The sequence below is a fragment of the Coptis chinensis genome, chromosome 9 (assembly GCF_015680905.1).
Source record: "Coptis chinensis isolate HL-2020 chromosome 9, ASM1568090v1, whole genome shotgun sequence".
NCBI classification, from domain to species: Eukaryota; Viridiplantae; Streptophyta; class Magnoliopsida; order Ranunculales; family Ranunculaceae; genus Coptis; species Coptis chinensis.
The window spans coordinates 48,617,703-48,642,003 of NC_141464.1; the positions used below are offsets into that span (position 1 = coordinate 48,617,703).

Below are 24,301 nucleotides of genomic sequence, written 5' to 3' on the forward strand. Positions count from 1 at the left end.
ACACCCAGATGTATTCCTAACAGCAACAACAAATCCGAATTGGCCAGAAATCATAAAAGCTCTCAAGCCACACCAAACTGCGTCTAATAGACCTGAGGTGGTTGCCCGTGTATTCAAATTGAAAAGGAAAACAATAATGGAAGAGATTAAAAAAAAACGGCGTGTTTGGCGAAAAAGCTACATCCGTCTATACTATCGAGTTCCAAAAACGAGGATTGCCACACATGCATGCACTCATCTTCCTCAAGCAACCTGATAAGATCCGTAACGCCAAACAAGTCGATAAGATTGTTTCCACGGAGTTCCCAAACCCTATCTCGGAACCTAATCTTTTTGAGACAGTGAAGAGGTGTATGGTACACGGGCCATGTGGACCTAAAAACCCAAAGGCCCCCTGCATGGAGAATGGTCGATGTACAAAACATTACCCATGCACTTTTACAGATGAAACTACAATGGATCAAGTTGGATATCCAGTTTACCGACGACGCAATACTGGGAACGAATACGAGGTGCGGGACTGCAAAGTTGATAACCGAGATGTCGTCCCCTACAACCCCCACTTACCAGAGATGTTCAACTACCATATAAATGTTGAAGTCTATGCATCGGTTCGTGCAGTTAAATACATTCACAAATACATTTACAAAGGGCATGATAGGGCAACTATGGTTATTGTTGGTACTGATGACGAGATCAAACAGTACATTGATGCACGGTATGTAGGGCTACCCGAAGCTACATGGCATCTTCTCGAGTTCCCTCTGCACAAAGAGTTACCACACATTGAAAGGCTGGCAGTTCATTTGGAAGGGATGCATCGAGTTGTTTACAATGTAAAGGAGTCAAGGGCTACAATTCTCGCAAGAGCAAGAAATCAGAGAACAACTCTAACGGCTTTCTTCAAATGTTGTGCCGAAGATCCGGGTGCCCGTAGATATACTTACCAGGAGTTCCCACAGTATTATGTCTGGAAAAGAGATAAAAAGATTTGGAAACTAAGGGACCACGGTTATGCTATTGGGAGAATGTACTTTGCAAATCCAAATGCCGGAGAGCGCTTCTACCTTCGCTTGCTTCTAACTGCTGTTAGAGGACCAACATCATTTGAAGATCTTCATACGGTTGACGGCTTTGAGCATGACACGTTCAAAGTAGCATGTGTTGCACGTGGCCTTCTCGAATCCGACGACAAGTGGAGAGAATGTCTACAATAGGCGTCGGTGATGAAGACCGGCTACCAACTGCGTAGATTGTTTAGTGTAATCCTTTTGGAATGTTCTCCAACCAGTCCTGCAACACTATGGAATGAATTTTCTACGCATATTTGTGATGATCTGGCTCACATGACACGTACCAAGTTCAACAACCAGAGTCCGACTAAAAAGGAAATAGCTAACTATGGTTTGCTCCTAATTAACAAGTTGCTTTTCGAAGCAGGTAAGACTTTATCTAATTTCCCAGACATGCCAAAACCAAAAAAAAGATTGGGACCAGCTAGGTGGGAACTAGGGGTGGGCAATGGGCCGGGTCGGGCTATCCCGGCCCTAAACATTTAAAGCCCTTTAGATATTAGGGCTGGGTCGGCCCGGCCCTAAAGTCAGCATAGGGCCGGGTCGGGCCGGGTCACAAGTCTAAATTTCAAGCCCTGACCCTGACCCTAGCCCTCTTTAAGGGCTTTATGGTCGGGCTTTAGGGCCGGGCCTATATATTTTCTTTTTTTTTACTACATCAGTTTTAAAACTCATTTATATTACAAAAATGTACAATAATCTACAAACTCAAAGTCCAACCAATCTAGTAATAATCCTGTATAAGTCCAAAAATTTAAAATGCACATCCACAATCTAATGAACTGAAGTACATCGAGAGTTCGGAATTTGTTCTTCCTTGTACTCAAACCTCACTAAAATTACATTTAACATTGAAATACATAAACAAATAATTATATTATCATTTTAAAGGAAGAAGTAATAGATATAAAGAAGAAACATAATAGTTTTGGTTAAGGGTCATGAAAGTTGTTAAACTATTTGTAATATCATAAATTATTTCTATAATAGATTCAAACAAATATAATATTACCTTTCTTCTAATTTAAAAGTGATTCAAGCTTTGTATATGGAAATGAAAATATTGGCTTTTGAACAAGTGATGGAGAAAGGTTTGAGATTACAAATGTCATTTTTCTGACAAAGGGTGTTTTTTGGTTTCTATGTTACAAATGTCTGCTCTGTATTTTGCTTTAATGGTGTGGAAGGAAACCTTTAGTTTTAGACTTGGCTTGGATGTGAATAAAAATATAATTTATAAGAAATAAGTGAGAAAAGAAATTGAGAATAATAAGTTATGGACTTTGACTTGATGATCAAAGGAATAAAGTCTTATTTTTTATTAGGCTAGTGCTCATTGTTCTTCATGGCTGCTAAGTTGACAAGTTTTTGTTATATAAAACAAGTTATTGGAAGTACCCTTGGGTGTAAGTGATAAATTACAAAGGACAATGTTATTTTAATTGAAAATATTTAACAAAGAGTTGGACAATTATGGTATGTGTATTTATAGTGAAAGTATGAAACAAGGCGGTTAGGGCTTGGTGGGAACTTAGTTAGGGGTCGGGCCTATGTTTTAGAATCTTAGCCCTAGCCCATGCCCCTAGAAGGCATTAGGGCCGGGCCGGCCCGGCCCTAAACTCTGTGAGGGCTTTAGTTGTGAGGGCTTTATAGGGCTTAGGGTCGGGTCGGTCAGGGCCGGGTTAGGGTCGTTAGGGCCAAATTCCCACCCCTAGTGGGAACAGACTTATTTGGGAGCAGAGGGAATTGCAGTACGAAGGTCTTAAACAAAAGGCAAATGCAAATGTGGAACGCTTGAATGCTAAACGACTTCATGCCCACATCGAGATAACAGATTCAGTGAAAAACAATATGGGAAAGACTTTCTTCCTAAATGGTGCAGCGGGGACAGGAAAAACGTTCGTTTACAACACAATTTCTGCTACTTGCCGTAGTCAAGGCCATATTGTCATCAATGTTGCATCATCGGGAATAACATAGCGCCAATGCATTTGAACCAAGGCTGGTGGCGGACCGCACACTCAACTTTTTTGTCGCTCATCGGATATTATGGACAACACCTTCTGTGGGTTTTCAAAAAACTCTATACATGCTGATCTTTTCAAGGAAGTTAGCTTAATTATTTGGGATGAAGTCCCCATGCAGCATAGACACTGCATCGAAGCCGTTGGAAGAGCACTAAGGGATATTCGAGAAAATTCAAAGCCTTTCGGAGGAATTACTATGGTTCTAGGTGGAGATTTCAGGCAAACGTTGCCTATTATACCAAAAGGTTGCAGAGAGCAATTAGGTCGGAGCATCGGTGAGAAGATCCCAAGTTCAACCTATGGACACACGCAATTAGGTTACTAGTCTTGCACTTGGTTCATAACATGAGGTTGGAGATGTCGAGCCTAATAATCATTTGGTCATATAATAAAAAAAGCTTCAGAGATTACTTGATCAAGGTACTTTACAAATAAAAACATCATAAAAATTAAAGATTAAAAAAAAAGGTTCTCGACTCAAATTTCTCTTTAATTTTTTTTAGGTCAAATAATTTTATTATGAATAATCGTTTAGATATACATAAATATTTTGAGTTGCCAAAGAGGTATAGGTTGTGAATCTTCTAGTGGGAAAATATTAGATTCGACATAGGGGATCTTATTTCAAAATTTCTAGTGGGAAAATATGGGTTTATCCAGATTTGAATGTGAATGGGGACGGCAACACCAATTTATTTTGACTGAAAGAACCATCCGAAAAAACAATACGCTTTCGAAATGATGATGTTAGCATCGTTAACGGAGCTGCCCTGAATTTGTTCCCCTGGCAAGAGATTTCTTACTTAGCTGCAGATAAAGTTGTCGATGATGTTACAATCCCTCAAAACAATGGATCCACATACCCTAGCGAGTTTTTAAATTCCCTAGATCCCTCAAGCTTGCCGCTTTTTTAATCGTTTAACTGAAAACAGGATGCCCTATAATGTTGCTTAGGAATATTGCCCCAAGAGATGGGCTTTGAAATGGAACCCTTCTAATTGTATTACACTGCGAAAGTAAAGTACTGGAAGCAATGATCATAACTGGAACCAAGGCTGGAAATACTATATTTATTCCGAGGATATCCCTAATGCCATCAACAACTGAAATGCTGTTTCAAATGTCGAGACGACAATTTCCCATGAGACTGGCCTTTGCAATGACAATCAACAAGTCTCAAGGACAGTCAGTCAAGTATGTCGGCATCAACTTAGAGACCCCAGCATTCAGTCATGGCCATCTCTATGTCGCACTATCTAGGTGCACGTCTTCAAAAAGAATTACTGTCATACTACCACCGGATTCATCCAATTGCACCACCAACATTGTATACCCTGAAGTGCTTTTGTAGCGTCGTTAAAGGTAAGCCGGCTTATGTCTATGCCTTTCTTACATTGCCTATTATTAGAAATACATATTATACCCTCCTCTAGATTGTACTGTAGATCTTGGATTCTTAGTCATTGTGATGTATTACGTGGGTTTATAAGAGCAATAAACAATATTACATATTTAGGCATTATCAAAACAAGAACACCAACTTAATAATGGCATTACTACTTTATTAAAACAAATGTTTATAATAGATGACTATATTGTGGCGCATTCATCACTCATGGACAGGTGAGTCAGATCAACTTTTGAACATGATCTTTGTATTATGGGTATTAAGCGGCATGCTTTTATTTGCCATCCTTCTGCTTTTCGTCTTATTGGCTAAGCACTTGGATTAGGGTGTTAGCTCTATTAGGGAGGAAATGTTAAATGCAAATAAAATATGGCACGATTGGAGAATTGTTTTTTTTTTTTGTGCCTTTTACGAGAGAGTGTTAGGTCATGATTTCTAAAAAGTATGAAGAACACGACTTCCTCATGTTGAATGATTTCTTTAACTTCCACACACAGAATATGTCGTACTATTGTTGTCTTTTTTTCCCCTTTTTCATTTGTGCATTTCTTTTTTCCTTTGCTTTCTAACCAGGATCCTAATTCTCAAGTGGTGTAGGCCAGTATCGGTAGGCTCAATATAGGTGGCAGCAGAAGCAACCAATTCTACTCCTATGCTACCATACCAGTTCAACCTAAGATTTGCTAAATACAACATGCACGGCGAGCAGCTAAACATGACATTCAATTAGGTTGCATCATATTAATGTGATTCACTTTGAAAGGAAGTCTATTCAGTTCACTGTTTTGTTGTTTCTATGCTATGCACCTGATGCGTGGTTTAAAAAATACCGTTTCCATTTATAATTTTTTACCCCTTTCAAGTAGTAATCTGATTTGGTCATCCTGGTCATATAATAAAAAATAAGGTAACAAAATCCAAATAGCATGTATTCATTTGGTCATATAATAAAAAAAATAAGGTAACAAAATCCACTAACAGAGATATTAGGATCTGCTTCGTGTATAAGTAGTCCATTCTATATTTGAGCATAATAACTTACCATATACATTTTATTTATTTTCCCCCATAGATGGTAGAATTACCAACGGCAAATATGGACATACAGAATTCACTCCCGTAAAGAAATAATCTAAAAAAAAAATACTTACCCAACAAATTCTTCAAATCTAGGTAACTTACTATATACATTACTTTTCTTTACATTGATAAACTTGGTAATTGATACAAATGGGGTAAGCAAATAATTTTATTATGAATATATAGAAACTATACATATACATAAGCTTGGTATTTTTAGCATTAAACGATCACATTACCAAGCACCTCCTTTATAAAGACTAAGTAATTGTCTGTACAATGTTATTCCCAATCAAGTCCTTCCACTCAAAGTTTTGTTGTTTCTTTACAACGAATATACTTAGTTAAATAATCCATTCTTTCCTCTAATTGACATATAATGCTGTGTTTTTAGAATGGATAATCTTTGCAAAATACCAAGTGAATCCAGAAAAAAAGTTATTGCTAAGCGCAAAGCAACACCTGCCAAGGGCTCCTCAGGTAATCATGCAGCCTTAACAATGTACGACTACAATAACAAAGCACATCTAAAGCTCACTATCAAGATTAGAAATAACAATGGAAATAATGTCTCGACAGAACCAGAATGTTTGTGTGGTTTTCCTAACAATTCATAATGCATGGAGAGCATTGATTAACTGACCTTTGAAATTTAACAGCTTACAAAGAGCTTAATAAAGGTTTAAACGAAATATATTTATTCACCGTTACATGAGTTAATGTATGTTGATTGCCATTTTTATGTATTGACCATTATAAAAAAAAAACAAAATTTCTCCTAATGGGCTTCGACGTGGACTTAACGCGTTGCCCTTTCTTCCTCTCCCTTAAACACCCTTTCCGAACCGTTACTCAATAACAATCGCAATCAACATAATAGAACACTAAATTAATTCCATTGTCTAAAAAATACTAATAATAACTCCATTTTTCAAGCCTTCCTCTTTGTCCGAATTTTCTGCCCAATAAATTCATAAGCATAAAAGTAGTCGGTTACAAAGTAAAGGATTAAGTAACGTTCCCGATTTGTTCTCTCAACTCTACCAGTATAAAACCCCGAGTTGGCAACCTTTCTCCTTAACACTTTGAACAAAACTACTTGGTGTAGACATCCCCGAGATAACTGAGTGTTTTGCACCATTTTGGTTACTATCTCCTAAACTTCAAGACGACCTCAAGTTTTTTTAAGAGGCGAGTCATGGTTTATTCACTCTTCTCTCTCTTTGCTAAACTTTGACTTTTTCCTTTATTTCCCTTCCCTTATTATTGTTGATGTAAAATAAAACTTATGGTTCTGTAATAGAAAAACTAAATTGGTTTATTGTATATATTTTGGGAATTCATGTACCCGTTTCCAATTAAAAAAAAACAAACAACAACAAAAACCGGAGTTTTTTTTGCTTCAGTGGTGTGTTTTACAATTATTACTCTCTCCCTCTCTCTCTCAAAATGGCAAGTCAGGTATGGCACTTAATTTTAAGCTTGTGAATTTGTGGTTGCTGCTTTGTGAATCTCTTTTTTTGTGTTGAATACAATCTACTGGATTTCTGTCTTCATTTCTATGCTAAAATTCCTTCCCCATCCATTTTGATTGTTTTTTTTTTTCAGCCTCTTCAATTTTCCTGCTATTTCGTTTCTAAATCCCACAAAGGTTTAAACCAAATCTTTGATTTGGTACTTCTATATCATTTGCATACTGCTTTAGTTTCATTGACAAGAAATTGATTATGCTTGCGGTACTTGAACCTATCTATGCGCCTGTAACTTTCTTTCTGCGTACTATGTTTTGTTTTGCTATGTTCTTTCTTTTTAGTTCTTTTGTTCTTTTTACATTTCTTTACATCATACTATCTTCAATGCATTTAAGTTCATCACCCAGGCATCATTTTATAATTCCAAACATCAATTTATGCTTTTAAATTATAATGGTATTGCAATATAAATTCATATTAGAACCCTATAATAGCCAAGCTGTACTACAGGCTGGATGTAATTGTACTGGGTTGTCTATGCTCAAAGTGGTGCAAAGAAAGTCAATATTTCACACACAAGTATCGATTGTACCATGTTTTGCATTCCATGCAAGGTTTTAGTAGCGGTCAAATGGTACGAAAATAAATTGTTGTGCTCTGTGCTTTAGCATATACCACTATACTTCTTCAAAACAGTGTGAACCTTAACCTTTTCCTCTGTCTTTTTCAATTATACGCTAACAACTTTAATTCATTCTCCTTATGGTTATGAATATGCATATTGTTTATCTTAGGTTGTTGCCCATTGGTAGTATTTTTCAATTCTATAGCACAACTAACAATTTTGACTAATATGTAGGTCATGGAATCGGTTCTGTCAGTTTACACCATTTCTTTCAAAACCTTACTCCACCACATGCTCAAGCATTTCAACATGCGCAACAGTTCCTACGGATACACCCTACACGAAAATTTATATGAGGCATGGGTAGAACTTGAAATCTCCAGAATAAAAAAGCAGAAGATATTCTTAGGAATACGTTCACATGACAAAAAAAACGCCGAAATAGGATGCTGCAAAGAAAGCAATTGCTTTTTTACAAGAAGCCCACGGCTGCGAAATAGAAAACTTCAACTATAAGGACAAAAAAAAGTACTATGTGCGCTACCGACGAATAGAATTCGCATTTGACAAACTACTTGAAGAACATCAAGCTATGCAGGCAAGTTATCAACAGCTGATTGAAGAAAATAAAGTTCTGAAATAGCGTCTCACAATTGAAAAGAACGAGAATGCTGAAAGTGAAGAGGAATATGATAGTCAATATGACCCATCTGAAGATGAGGATGTCAACCACAGTTCTTGACATTTTTTAACCTCTTTGGAAAACAAGTAGTATAATTTATCCATTTGTTGTGATTTCAATTACAAATTTTTTATAAAGATGAAGACAATCATCAAGATACCGAAGAAAGCTAAGGTAACACATTATGAATTACGATATACTCCAGTATTATATTATTGTTTGGGTTTAGGTTTTTTAGATTGCTGATTAAAGGACAGTTCAAATATTTTCAGAACCCCTATGCCCACTACTTGCTCATCTATTTTTAGTAATTTATTTTTATATTGTTTATCTGTGTTTAGTGATCCAAACATCTGGATTATAATTGTGGACACTAGATTCTAAATTGATTGGTTAGGTTAGTTAGTTTGTCTATGATTTTCAGTGCCGAACATTAGCTAATATTGTACTATTATGGATTTCAGGTTTAATGGATGAATTTCCCATGGGATTGAGAATAAGCTAATTAAAGAAACCTTATATTTTCCCAGTTATGTTTGATAGTGAGCACAAAAGGAATAGAGGTGATACTCCAAATGGTGAGACAACTTTTCACAAACTCATATCCTAGGTTTATTCAATATTCACTGATATTACTTGATTGATGTGTATAAAGATACAATAAATCTTTTACGATAGTTGTTGAACTTTTTGAGCAACCCCTGTTCAATAAGTAGAACCTTAGTAGAACCTCCACTTGGGTCTCTCTCAAAACCCAAAAAGTTCATTTGAAAGTAGGATTGCCTAGACAAATTTGATAAAAGGATTGCAAAAGCTACATAACTATTGTGTCATGATCGCTATCAAAAGTGCCCAATTACGTGGATGGTATAAAAGGAGTCGGCCTATTCCTATGATGTCATGGTTGAAGCCTATTGACCATGGTCTTATTTTCTCTTCTTTGTGTGTTGGAATGCAAAGTGATGCTAACTTACAGGCTATGTCATGTTGACTTGCATGATAAAGTAAGTAAGTTAGAAGACTATGGAGATATCTTTGAAAACACAAATGTAATGCTTGTGTTCAGGCTCCATCAAGAACGCCTAAGCAGTGTTGTACTTCAGCTAATACGGCTTTAGGACAATGAAATGCGCTTTCGTTAGCTTTATTTGGTATCATGAGCGCCCTTCTTAAACAACAATATCATATTATTGATAACGCTAGCTAGAATAAACTCGCCAAAAGTAAACAAACACAAGTAGATTAAAACAACTTTTCTTGCAGAAGAGATTACCTTCCTTAATTACTTCGCCTTTGTGACATTATAAAGTACTCATTGTGATTGAAGTGTACGGTAGTGTTGATATTGAGTCCTTTAATATGGTAACGCAGCCATAGGGGACAGACTCTAATGACTGTATGTTTTCTTTTGAATCCAATTGCAGCATGCAACATGTTTGAGTCCAATGGCCTCAGCATATTTGACACGATAAATTGAATATTTTAGTATTTCGTATTTTTTGTTGTTGCAAAGTCAGCCGAACTGGCCAGATCTGATGAATGCGGATATTTTTGGCTCTCTTGGCGGGTATCACAACTATTACTTGGAAGGTACTCACTACGATTCGATAATTTGTAGCTAAAGTAAGAAAAATCCCTTGACACCTTTTTAAACTCCAATATAGTTAAAGTTTAGAATCATTGCAAATTTTTTTCTGCCAGTTTTGCATCCCCTTAACACCTTTTTAAACTCCAATAGAGTACAAGTTTTGAATCATTGCAATTTGTTTCCTGTCATTAGTGTCCAATATATAGTGCATTGCATTAATACACTATTTGTTATCTGAATTTGACTTTTGTTCAAGTCTATTGGATTAACATTCACAACATATGCTGATTAGAGTATGAACTTATGTAGTTTGCTAATCCTTGATTTTCTTACGATTTAGTGTTTGTTATCCTCTAATTATATATGTTAACCCATTTTAAGATGCTTAATAATATGTATGATTCTTTGCTTTTAGGATTTCCTCCTTTTATTATTTATGTTGCCTACTACTACATGATTCGGATTAAGAGATAAAACGAAAAATGCATATTGGACATAAAATCGTTTGAATGTGACCTTTTGGTCCATTTGTGGTTAATGTGTTTAATAGGCGGATCTTTATCTGCATTTCCATGCAACAAACAGAGTTCTATTAGTCTTTAACTATAAAAGTTTGTTGTTGACTAAGGTTAGATGGCGAGCTTACTGCAAAGTATTTAGGCCACTTCTACTACATTCAATGTCTGACAAAACAACATTTTCACTCTACATATCTTGAATTATCATGTCTGTGATATGCTTGATGCTGATTGTTCACTATTGCAGTTAAAAACAAATTTTCTTAACCAGCTGGAACTTATTGGGTGAATATATTTTATAGATTTTGCTATTTATATATATATTGCTATTAGATTTTGTAGAATTTCAAATTAGACAACTATATTTCATGAGCTCTAATATACCTAGCATGATGGACATTATCAAATTCAAATTGATCATATTCAGCCATGCCATAGAATGTGATCGGTAGTGGATAAAGTATTGTACCATTCACACCTACTCTTTTATAAAAAAAAAAAACGGCATACTGATTTTTGTATTCTCGCATTGGATAAAGAATTTTGCTTATCATCATCTTGACGTGGCTATAAGCTATCCAATTGGCTTGACAAGAGCATTCTTTTATGTATGTCTCCCCCAAATCACAAATACCTCAGATACGAGCATAATGGCGTCGAGGTTTTCATATGGTTCATATGGTGGCCACTAAATTCTACCTGGTGGAGTTTCCGTTTACGCCATGCCTATTAGCTCCCCATGCTAGGAATGTTAACAACTTTATTTTTTATGTATGTCTCGCGCTATAGCTGATTTTGGTTCTCCTGTGTTCATGTGTTATATGCTCTTTTTTACGGACGATTGTTTCTTTTTCCTTTAATTTTTTTTTTTTTGCGTGCATAATGTTTGTGTGTTTGTGTGCTGGGTAGTGATGACTCATTTCACTTGCCGACCAGATGTTGCATTCATTTATACTTGAGGAACTCTTAATTGTGTCTTTACAACAGAAATTCTATGAACACAACTTTTACGTCTAACTTCTTATAAATTATAATTTTGTATTGGATTCCTCTAGCAATCCCTCTCAAGGCAAATTCGAGTGTATGGGGCTGTTATATTGTCGTCAGATTCAACATTGGCTCACATCACAAGTTTACAGCTAAAAAAAAAGATAAAACTCTATGCTTACATACTAGGGACCTAGACTGTGTAGTGTTCTTCTTTTTTGTTCTTTTTGAGTTTTGATAGATTTTGTTGTGTTACTTTTGTACCAGCTCAATGTGTGTGTGTGTTTTTGTTACCAAAATTGGATGAACAAATCATATTTTAGGCTTCGTGTTGAACTATCCTGAATACATTACACTGTTAAAAAGAAAATGAGAAATTTCATGATATAAGCCCTGTTTGTATTTGTACTATAAGTGACGAAACTTGCAGAATGCAGATGATGCCAAAATGATAATTAGACTAAAGGTTAATACTCTGGACCTACTTGGTGGACTCTATCATTTTCAAGAAGTGCTTCCACCTCCACTATATCAAGAAGCTCAATAGCAGTTTTTTCCAATGCTTAACATATAATGACCTCTTCATTTATATACAGTTTAGTCTACTATGTGCCAGGAGCTAATATTTGATGTGTTTTTTCAGGCCAAAGTGGGATGATGGTCATTATGAAGGTGACGAAACTTCACGACTGGATGCACTTTGTTTAGCAATACATCTTAGAGCAGATTACGTTGACGTCAAGCTCAAGGTATCTATCTGTTTAATTGCCACTCAAAACACATTGTGAATGGAGTTGATATAAGTGACACGTGTTTTGTTTCTTTTAGTTTTTCAGTTTTTCATAGATGTTGTCCACTTCTACCAGGCATAGCAAAGGAACTTCCTATTTTCATAGACTATTGCTTCAAATGTTTAAGAATTAACATACTAGACGGATCATAACTAAACTGCATCATGTTTTATAGGTACTTAGATGGTCTTTGACATTAAAAAGCTTCTTCAAGTTATTTATATCATAAAAAGTAGCATATGCGATTATATTGCCGCTTTCTTCTCTCTTTTTCTGATTGTGGGTGACCTTTCTTTCCCTGAATTAGTTGTGCCCTTAGTCCCTTTAAAATTCATTTGTAGAGTACAACTCAGTAACAATGTTTCTTGATTTATGAATTGTGTCTTTGCAAAAGAATTGCTAATGACCACAAATTTATTGTCTAACTTTGTATATATTATAATTTTGTATTGGCTTCCTCCAGCAATCCCACTCAAGGCAAATTCAGGTGTATTGGGCTTTTATTTTGTAGTTTGATTATACATTGGCTCACATCACAATTTTAAAGCTCAAAAAATGGGAAAAACTAGAGGCTTACATACCAACGACCTAGACTGTGTATTGTTCTTCTTTTTTGTTCTTTTTGAATTTTGAAAGATTCTGTTGTGCTACTTTTGTACCAGCTCAATGTGTGTGTGTGTGTGTGTGTTTATGTGTGTTTTTGTATTAGGGCGCTATAATTGTAGTATCAATCTCTACTCGCCTCTCTACTCCTTCATTCCCACTTTCCAAGCTCTCAAAGAAACGGAAGCAGTTTATATCAAAAACATAAAATGACTATCATCAATAGTGAGTTAAATGTTAGTGATTCAAATTACCAAATCTGAACGTTTTATCCTCTTTGTCGCTTCTTATTCCGGTCTTGACTGCCAAAGTACTATCAAACATGAAATTTGAATTTTTCGGTATATGTTCTAACTAATTACTCAAGTGATTTCCTTGAATAAATTGAGAGCCAACTTTTAGTAAGTCAATTATGGTTGTCAATTAATACATACTAAGCAAATGCATTCAATATAATTAACACCGAATAACATACCGTGCTGTACGGCACGGGTTATACCTAGTATATTAAAATATACCACCCCCAAACAATTTGAGAGGGAGGGTTCATGACATTGATCAATTAAATTACCTAAACATGCTGAATACCAATAAAAAAAACTATATGGTAAAGAATATGTGATTAATCATGCATTAAATTTGATAATACATGCATAGATAAATAATCACATACACAATTAAATACTAACTACTTAACTATAGAATGCAATAAACAAATAATTAAACTAAAGTTACTGAAATTGAAACAAATACTGAAATTAAATAGTTATTACAAAACAAAAATAAATCTAAATCAAATTTATCACAACAAATCAAAAAGAAATAATCTATCCCTGAGAAGAAGATGGTCCATAACCATCAGCAGGACGACGACGACACTCACGTCTAAAGTTAGAAGAAGAAGGCGAACCTCCTGGCTGGGGAGAGACGTCTCAAGACCTCGGTCTAAAAAGCTTCCTACGCCTCTTCCATATTATCTATAGAATTTAGCATGTCGGCGTGGTTATCAGCTATGGTTCGAATGTTATGCTCTAAGCTGCGGTGATCACGTTAAATGGAACCCTGACGCTTCTGTATCGATTCACATAGTGTAGATAGGGTTCGTTGATGATCATAAAGCATACACATCCCGCTATGGAGTAGTGAAAAACGTGCAAAATCAGAAGTAGCACGATCCATAGCATTCGATCTCAGCAAAATAAACAGGATATTCATCTTCATCCTCATCCTGATCTATCCCATCACCTCTCTCTTCAGGCAATATCCAATGCCTTTGAACACAGTCACTATACACCTTTGCGATTAACTGAAGCTCAATATGAATCCTAGGTGACTCAGGCACGCAACCCAAAAATAACATAATCTTAGTAACTAAAACAGATAGTGGTGCAGTGCTCAGGCCTACAGCCATAAGCTCTTCGCATAGAAAATCAATGAGGCAAAAACCATACCTCCTGTTCTACAAAACCCAAAGAATGTGCAGGAATGAGAAGCTGATGTCACTCGGCTTTGAAGTACTACAGAGGTTCTTTCCTAGCCACTACGTCACAGCCAGCTAGTTAATCCTAAGCAACTGCTACCTAGCATAATGAGAACGATCATTATAATGACCCTCAAGTAGCGTCTCCTAGCATCAACTGATGCACACCATCAAACTAGGATCTCTGTAAGGTCAGGGTGACCAATTTAGCGGCTATCCCAGTGATGGTAGCGAGCAAATCATGAGTCACATTCATGTGAACTCCATCCAAATCCACAAACATTCTCCCCAAAGGAAGTATCCTCTTATTACTGATAGGGTTATATACTAAAAGCATTACTTTTGTATTAACTCTAATTCTTTATATTTTGAATGAGAATTATATGGGCAAATGTTATGCATATTATATATGTTATTAGTTATATGCATGTGTCTAATACTTTATGTTGTAGATGATATGGTGTGAACACAGAGAAGATCATATCATCAGTACCTTATAAAGTATAAGTAATCGTTCACAACCTAGATGAATTTGGACAAACCATTAGTACAGTTGTAGTATAATCTGGTATTAATCTATCTTGACTATAGGATTACACTAGTACACTTTGTGTGTATTGAACAGGACCAAGTGAGGTTGTTTCTCCTTATACTGACTATATAAGAGAACAAACGCTTCTGTTATTATGGATGCTTGTCATCTTAATCCGGATATAATAACGGGCACTTACATGCATTTTACATTGCTTTAAATTATCAATGAGTGAGATTCATATGTGAATCAACAAACTCGATGGATTGGGTAATGACATTGTATGTAAGGTGTGCTATTGATTATAGAAGGAATCGGTGTCCCGCAAGAAGTCGGGTTGATGATGTCCCCTTAAGGAGTTCAAAAAGATTGTTACGTAAACCCTGCAGGTGGATTTATTTCGACATGACAATGAGGTTGAGTGGTACTACTCAAGGACATAAGAAGTTGATTAATGTAGTTGTCAGTAACTTGACTTAATTAACAGACATTCGATATCTTAAACATGGGGAGATCAACGAGCATATGGTATGGAGCCCATAAACGCTGACACGTAATTTGGGATTAGGGCGGTAGTGCAACAATGGCCTTTAGTGGAATAAGCCATTTGTTGACTGACTTGGGCCGTGTGTTCGGGGCAAACATGGGAAGCCCAAGCCCGTCAGGAGGCCCAACCCTAATTTCTCCTCATGGTCCCTGTTGTAGCCTATAAATAGAACAATCTTTCTCTGGCCAAAATACACTATTCACTGGATTAAAAAAAGAGGCAAGAAAAGTAGATCTGAATTGGTTTTTGATCTTGAGAGAAAGAAGGGGATTGGTAGATCGTTGCCCACACAACGTCCAATATGTTCTAAAGGAATACAACAGAAGATCAAGGGGTTGATTTCGGATTTGATAAAGCTTGGATTCTCAGAGTTATCTAAATCGAATTCAAAGGTATGTTTTCTATTCAAAATCGTGAGAACCCCATTAATTCCGCTGCGCGTGGTTCTCGCGGTTTGTAGAAATAATTATTCTGAATAATGGTTCCTACAATTACGATAAAAATGCAACACCAAATCCTCATGGTAGTACTCCTCAGTAAAGTACCACATTCTATTCCACCCTCTAGCACGCATCTCCGTACTGTAGAATGGCTAGAATATCTCTAGGTTAAATGCGAATTTTTGCATGATTTTTGCTGGTCTGGCCATTGTATTGTTAAAATTTGAATACGAGTAGGGGTTTAAGTAGGAGATAATTAGGGGAAGGTGCTATAAAAATTTGGAGAAGGTCTGTTTCGATGCAGGCGCGGTGCGCACTTGGATTTAGTTTTGTATAGGCGTAATGCGCGCTGGGATCGATTTAGGTTAGATTGATTTTTGTTGGGGAAGATGATGAAGTTGGGCCGGTGTTGGATTTTAAATGGGATGGTCGGTGGGGTGTAAGTATCATGGGTTGGGTGGAAAAATGAATTTTGGCCCAAGCCCAAATCTTTTCTAAAATACCCATCTTGTCATGTTGCCTTGTAAAATTGAAACTAAGATTTCCGATTCGTTAGCAATCCAATTTTTGCGAATGAGCTATGAAAATTATCAGCATTAAGAATGTTATCTAATAATCTATGAAAAACTAAAATCTTAACCGTGGCTGACATATGAAATAGTGGAAAAACGCCTCATAATGTGTAAATGGCATAAGTTATAAGGGCGAAGGAAAATCTAGAAGACTATATTGTGTCGCACAAATCTGTACAACTTAAAGCAGCATAAACAAAGATAGAAAATTGAGAGAACAAGGTGGGGTGATTACCCACCCCCAAACAAAATTTTAGAATATGATGAAAAAAATTTGTTGTGGTGAAAAAGAAGGTCTTTTAAAGTCAGATACCTTAGGCTTTCTAATATATCTAATACTTATGGGTTTTATATTTTTTTAATTTTTATGAAAAGGATTTTTGAAAAGCAAAAAATAAACAAAGCAAGTAAAAATGTAAATCAATCCATAGCGAAACACTAATCAAAAGAAACGAGAAAAAGTGTAAGAAAGGAATGTGTGAATTACATGAATGTGGACTAAGGATCCGGCACTTACAACCACACACTCCGAAAGGAGGGTTTAGTTACCTTAATGGAGTACTCCCAAAATATAGAATATGGATAGGAAGTACACCAAGCATAGAGGGTTAGTCCTCATAAACAGGGTCTTGTAGAAGGTTTCTTCTACAACGGGTGAACCTAAGTCTTGGAAATGTTTTAAGTGTTGGCTATTTACTTGAAAGGTATTGTTGTCCTTGGAATTTACCAAGGTAATTACCCCTTGAGGAGTGACATCAATAACCAGAAAAGGTCCGTACCAACGTGTTTTTAATTTTCCAGGAAAAATATGCAAACGTGAGTTATATAGCAAAACTTTTTGACCAAGGTCAAACTCTTTACGCAAAATATGTTTATCATGAATACGTTTCATGTTAGCTTTATAATCCTTCACTAAATCGTAAGAATCCCTACGGATTTCTTCAAGCTCATTTAATTGTAATTTGTGATTGACACCAGCGGCATTAATGTTGAAATTTGAACTTTTAATAGTATACAAAGCACGGTATTCCAACTCAACAGGCAAGTGACAAGGTTTACCAAAAACTAAGCGGTAAGGTGACATACCAATAGGTGTTTTAAAAGTTGCTCTATATGCCCATAAAGCATCTATTAGACGTCTAGACCAGTCTTTCCTATCATGATTAATTGTCGTTTCTAATATCTTTTTAATTTCTCTATTGGACACCTCTACTTAACCACTAGTTTGTGGGTGATACGGAGTCACCACCTTATAGGTAACTCCATATTTCTTTACTAAAGCTTCAATAACTCTATTACAAAAATGTTTTCCTCCATCACTAATAATGGCCTTAGGTACACCGAAATGTGAGAAGATATATTCCTTCATATATAATACTACAATTCTATAGTCATTACTACGACAAACCATGGCTTCAATCCATTTAGAAACGTAGTCTACAGCTCCAAGAATATAAATGAAACCATGCGAAATAGGAAACGGGCCCATGAAATCAATACCCCAGACGTCAAAAATCTCCACTATGAGAATGGGATTTAGGGGTATCATATTACGTTGAGTAATACGACCAAGTTGTTGACATCTAATACACGATTTACAGTGTGCATAGGCATCTTGAAACAGGGTTGGCCAATAAAAACTGCATTGAAATAACTTTGGCGGCAGTTTTCTTTCTACTAAAATGACCACAAGATTGTTCATGGCAGAAGGATAAGACTTCATTGTGTTCCCACTGGGGATTGCAACGATGAATTATTTTATTCGCACAATAGTTAAAAAGGTAGGGTTCATCCCAGTAGTAAAACTTAACTTTGGCAAAAAATCTCTTGCGTTCATTCCTGGTCCATATATCAGGAATGATATGATCTCAGACACTAAAAATTTAACAATGTCTGCATACCAAGGTGCAAAAAAAATTGAATAAAGATGTTCATCCGAAAAAGAGTCAGATATCGATTCGGAATCACTGTCATCCTCATTAGTTAACCTAGATAAATGATCTACAACTATATTTTCAGCTCTTTTTTTATCCTTAATTTCTAAGGTAAATTTAGTTAGAAGAAGAATCCAACATATCAATCTCTGCTTAGCATCCTTCTTCGCGAGAAGGTACCTAAGCGCGACATGGTCTATATAGATGATGGTCGTGGAACCAACTAAGTAGGGACGGAACTTATCTAAGACATAGACAACAGCTAGAAATTCCTTTTTCAGTAGTAGTGTAATTACGTTGAGCATCATTAAAGGTTTTACTAGCAGAAAAAATAACAGTAGACTTATTATCTAACTTCTGTCTTAGCACAGCACCAACGGCATAATCACTAGCATCACACATAAGTTCAAAAGGTTTTGACCAGTCTGGTGGTTGTATGATAGGTGCAGAGGTTAAAGTGGATTTTAAAATTTCAAAAGCCTATTTGTAGTCATAATTAAAAAAAATGGCATCTTTTAAAAGCAATTGTGTTAAAGGCTTAGCTATTTTTGAAAAATCTTTTATGAAACGTCTATAGAAACCTACATGGCCTAGAAATGCCCTAATGTCACTTCTATTCCATTTTTAGAAATAATATGACCTAAAACTATGCCTTTAGTAACCAAAAAATGACATTTTTCCCAGTTTAAGACTAAGTTCTTTTCCTAACACCGTTTCAAAACTTCAGAAAGATTTGAAAGACAATTTTCAAAGGAATGACCATGAATGGAAAAATCATCCATAAATACTTCCATGAATTTCTCAACCATGTCACTAAAAATATGTAGCATACAACGCTGGAAAGTACCAGGTGTATTACAAAGGCCAAAGGGCATTCTTTTATATTCATACGTACCAAAGGGTCATGTGAATGTAGTCTTCTCTTGGTCATCAGGGTCAATAATAATCTGGAAATAGCCAGAGTAGCCATCTAAAATTCAATAGTAAGTATGGCTAGCTAGACGTTCAAGCATTTGGTCAACAAAGGGTAAAGGAAAGTGATCCTTATGTGTCATAGCATTAAGCTTCCTATAATCAATACAAATCCGCCACGTTATAGGAATTCGGGTGGAAATTAACTCTCTATCGGCATTACGAATAACTATAACACCTGATTTCTTAGGGACTACATGAATTGGGGTCACCCATTCACTATCTGAGATGGGGTATATAATGCCAGCTTCGAGTAATCTCAAAACTTCCACTCTTACTACCTTTTTCATGGTAGGGTTCAAACAACGTTATGGCTCACGAGAGGTTTTCACATTATCCTCCAAATGTATGCGATATTTGTATATGCTAGGGTCAATACCCTTAATGTCGTCTAAAGATCAACCAATCGTAGAACGATGTTCACGAATAACCCTAATCAAATTTGCCTCTTCAATAGCAGATAACTGAGATGAGATAATAATCAGATGAGTGCCATCCGGATCAAGATGTATGTATTTTAACTCAGTGGGAAGAGATTTAAGCTCAGGGATGGGAGGAGTAGGAATGAGGGAATCAGGAGGGTTTTCCTCCTCTAAAATGCAGATTTGTTCAGGAATGAGTTCTTCAAACTCAAGAGCTAGATCATGGATAGGAGTAAATTTAAAGAGGGCATGTACTTCTTGGATGTAAGAATCCTCAGTACTGCCAAAGAAAAGAAATTGGTGCATCTGATTATCTGGAAAAGTTTTGTTAAAATAATCTTGAGCAAAGCTCTTTATCATGCTAATTTCACCATTTATAGTCGTTTTTGGTGTCTGTTGCATCATTTTAAAAACATTTACCTCACAGTAAGGTTTCCAAAGGAAATGGACATCGAACCATCGCGGCAATTAATGAGGGCATTGGCAGTTGCCCAGAAAGGATGCCCTAAGATGATAGGAACAGAGTCATAGGAGACTTCTATGTTTAGAATGACAAAATCGGCTGGATAATAGAAGTCTTGTACTTTGACAAGAATATTTTCAACTACGTCCTAAGGATACTTAATCGAACGACTAACTGCAAAATCATTTTAGTCGGTTTTAGATCGTGTATACCTAGTTGTTTATAAAGGTAAAACGGGAGTAAGTTAACACTCGCCCTTAGATCTAGAAGAGCAGTTGTGGTGAAAGTATCGCCTAAGGTTCATTGTACAGTGGGACGACCAGGGTCCTTGTACTTAACGATTCTGTTGTGCTCAGTTAAAGAGGAAAATTGTTCTGTTAAGAAGGCTTCTTTAGGTATGTTTGTTTTCCTCTTTATGGTGCACAAATCTTTAAGAAACTTAGCGTGTTTTGGAAGACATTTTATAGCTTCGAGGAAAGGTAGGTTTATAGTTAAATTTTTGAAAACTTCCCAAATCTCATCAAAATTATCGTCCTTTTATAGCATAGCTAGTCTCTGGGGAAACGGTAGTTTTTCTCTATATTTAGCATAAAGGTCAATAGGAGTATTGCCTTTTTCTTTAATTGTTGTTGGTTTTCCCTTAGATTGTAGTTAAACTGGTACTTCTACAGTGGTAGGGTCTTTAGTTTCAACTACGGTATCTAGTAAGTTTTCTTAATCTTTATTAGTTTGTGGGGAATCCTCAGACATTATACTTTGTTGTCAACCACTTTCCCTAAACGGAGAGTAGTTACGGCCTTTAATTCTCCATGTATTAAATTTTCATTACTAGGATTATCGGTTAATTCAAAGGCTGTGTTTGTTGATTTTGGATTAGGTACGAGTTGACCTGGAAACACGCCTTTTTGTTGGGTCTTTTCTTGGGATAATTGTTGGATGGATTGTTGGATAACTAGTAATATTTGTTGTCGAGTTTGCATGTATGCATCAAATCTATCAGTTCGGAAGGTTAAGTTGCCACGGGTTGTGTAACAGGAACTATCTCATGTTGATTATTAACGGGTGGATTTTGATAGTTGTTATTTACCGAGACTAAACTTCTATTATTATTATTATAATTACCTTGACCTTGTCCTTGCCTTGGTTGATATTGATTGTAGTTATTGGTGGGCCTAACGTTTTGATTATTAAAACCTGGAGGTGCTCCTTGATGGTGATTATTACGCTAACTAAAATTAGGATTTTGTCTCCAAGGTGTGTTAGGTATATTAAAAGTGCAGACATCTTCTGGATGTGGTTGTGGTTGTTGTTCATAGGCAAGAGGACAATAATGATCGGAATGCTCAAGACTAAAACAGAAATTACAGTGAAAAGAGTTTATATTCATGACAGAAATGGGTTTTTCTTCTTGTATATTTATAGAAATGGCATCTACCTTACGAGTGAGGGATTCTATTAAAGTTATAAGTTCAGGATCTTGTTTTACCTCAGACATACTGGCTGCCTTAGCTATATAACAAGGAATGGAGCGGGAGTAATCGTTACCTCCCCAGTTGTTACTTTTCTTAGATTGATTATCTACAAAGTTATAAGCATCTGTGACTCCTTTACTAAGGAAATTTCCTCCGTTCATGATATCTAAAATATCTTTATGATGTTGGGATAAGCCTTTGAAGAAGGCACGAACTAGTGTGTCTTTATCAATATTATGATCGGGACATTCTACTAGAAGATCAGTGAAACAATTCCAAGCCTTAGAAAAGGATTCTAGAGACTTTTGGCGAAAGAAATGAATATGTGATAGCATTTCATCAGTCTTCTGTGGTGGGTAAAATTATTCCATAAATAATTCTACTAGTGTTTCCCATGTATCGACAGAGTTTAGCTTTTGTGATGTTAGCCAAGCAACCGCTTTGTCAGCTAGGGTGAAAAGAAACACCTTGAGCTTTATTTGTTCAGGTCTTACGTTAGGATGATAAAATGTAGTAAGAACTTGTTGTATCCTACGTAAGTGTTGATAAGGCTTCTCATGGTCTAACCCATGAAACACAGGTAGAAAATTAAATATATTGGGGGGGATTCTAAAATCTCCCGTAGTATATGCAAGAATTATGCATGACTCAGGTCCATCATTTAAAGCCTTATAGAAATTAGAGAGGAGTCTCTCTACTATTTCTTCACCCATTGCTACAAATGTAGTGTCGATGGGTGTAGGTGGTGTGTGTCTGGTAATTGGTGAATTTCTAGATAGGCGATTATTTATGTGTCTATGATAAACTAATATGGCAGGTTTATGCATACCAGATCTTAATCTCATGCAAGTTTTAAGTCTAATAGGTAAGTCCTAACGAGCATACAAAAATAGCCTGATTATTACTAGAAATAGAATCTTCTGAGAGTAAATTCGAGGATGTATAAAGGTGTTACCTGAAGCATCCTTGCTACGCATATAAATAGCGTCTTCAACAGCCTTGAAGCACGCCTACGTTACATGAACAATTATACGAATATTGGTCCTGGTACACGGTGTGGATTGTGAAGTCCTGTAAAAAGAGTAACCTTATTAGTTTTTACTTTTAAGAATAAGGTTTAAGCTAATTACTATGGGCTTCGTGTTTGGGCCTTGATGTTAGGCCTATGAAACGGGTTTTGGTAGTGGGTTGGCTTATTAATTAATATTTAATTTATTTTTTTGTATTTTTTTATGAAACCAACGGCCAGGTCAGTTAGGAATTTGAGGGAGGTTGTCCATGCATGCACATTCCTTAATTAGAGAACCCCAAATTCTTTCAGTTTGCTAGACACCGTTTAGAATGAAGAAAAATAATGTTTTTAAATTTTTGTAATTTTTAGCATATGAGTACTGTACTATACTCTTGAGATAATAATACAAATAATATTAAAAATTTGAGTTACTGTATTTAACCTAGGGCGCGTGTGCGCTTAGAATTAGGGCAAATTGGGCATGCTACACGAGTTTAAAGAAAGGTGTTGGTCGCGCTTAAGTAAGGAAAAATTTAGGCGTGCACGCGAGTGAAAGTAAGGTGCGGGTCGTGCTCATCGAAGGCAAAATTGAGGCGCGTGTGCTCCTAATTAAATATCTAGGGTTGAACTTTTAGGGTCAGGTCACGGGAGGGCAGGGAGTTGGTTCAACAACTCGTATGCTCTCGAGCAGTAGCAAAAAAATTTAAAGAAACTATGAACAATGTTTTAGTGTGTGTTTTGTGAATAGTGAAAATAGTGTTTTCGAATCTAAATATGCGTAATGTAAATGAACTAGATGGCAAACGGCGCCATTGATAACTTTGAATTCTTATATGCTATCAAAACAGTAGATTGAAGGTGAAGAAACAATGAATTAAGCTTATCAAAACAGTAGATATAGTACTCTCAATATCGTAGAAATAAAGAGGAGTAGCCGTGTTCGCCAAACTCGATCTAGTTCTACACTACTTGGATGCTAGTTTAGATTGGAAGTATGCTTCACTAATGAGAGTCAAAACAATAAATATGAGGTGAAAAACAGTGATTTCAAATGACAAGAGAAGATATTAGAAGTGATTTAATCCGCCACGCAATTCGATTAACTATTAGTTAGTATCTAATCGCTTGTTTTTATCCCTAGTGAACACCAAGTCCTCTCGAATCAAGGCTTCACTAGCATGATAGTTTAGCTCCACCACAAATCTCTTGGTGCTGGCTCTAAACTCTAGTTCTCCGTTATGAGCTCTATCTCTAGTTACTCATAACGAAGAACTTGAAATTTTTATTTGCAAAACAATAATACTAATGGTTAATCATCCTCACATGGCTTCATAAACCTCCTCTAATGGAGGTTTAGCCTTGTATCATTGGAATCATATTAAATAAATAAACTAAAGACATAATTGAAAAAACAATAATTAATTGAAGAACTAAAGCTTTTATTGATGGAAATTAATAGTGGCTACAACCTAACATATTCTAACCCTAAAGAAAGTAAAACTAATTAAGAACTAAACTAAACTAATTATTAACTAAGGGAAAAAGTATATTTCTAGAAAAGGGGAGAGAGCTAGGAGTGTTTAACCTTAACCCTCTTTATA

The 24,301-nt window shown here is 36.0% G+C and overlaps 1 protein-coding gene across 1 annotated transcript; it reads left to right on the plus strand.

Annotated features, from left to right (window-relative positions):
• The first annotated feature begins 224 nt into the window (after window positions 1-224).
• Window positions 225-1,217, plus strand: LOC147476423 (uncharacterized). Its single transcript, XM_086585724.1, has one exon. It carries the CDS (start codon window positions 225-227, stop codon window positions 1,215-1,217), a length of 993 nt encoding a protein of 330 aa, XP_086441850.1.
• Window positions 1,218-24,301: the final 23,084 nt, after the last annotated feature.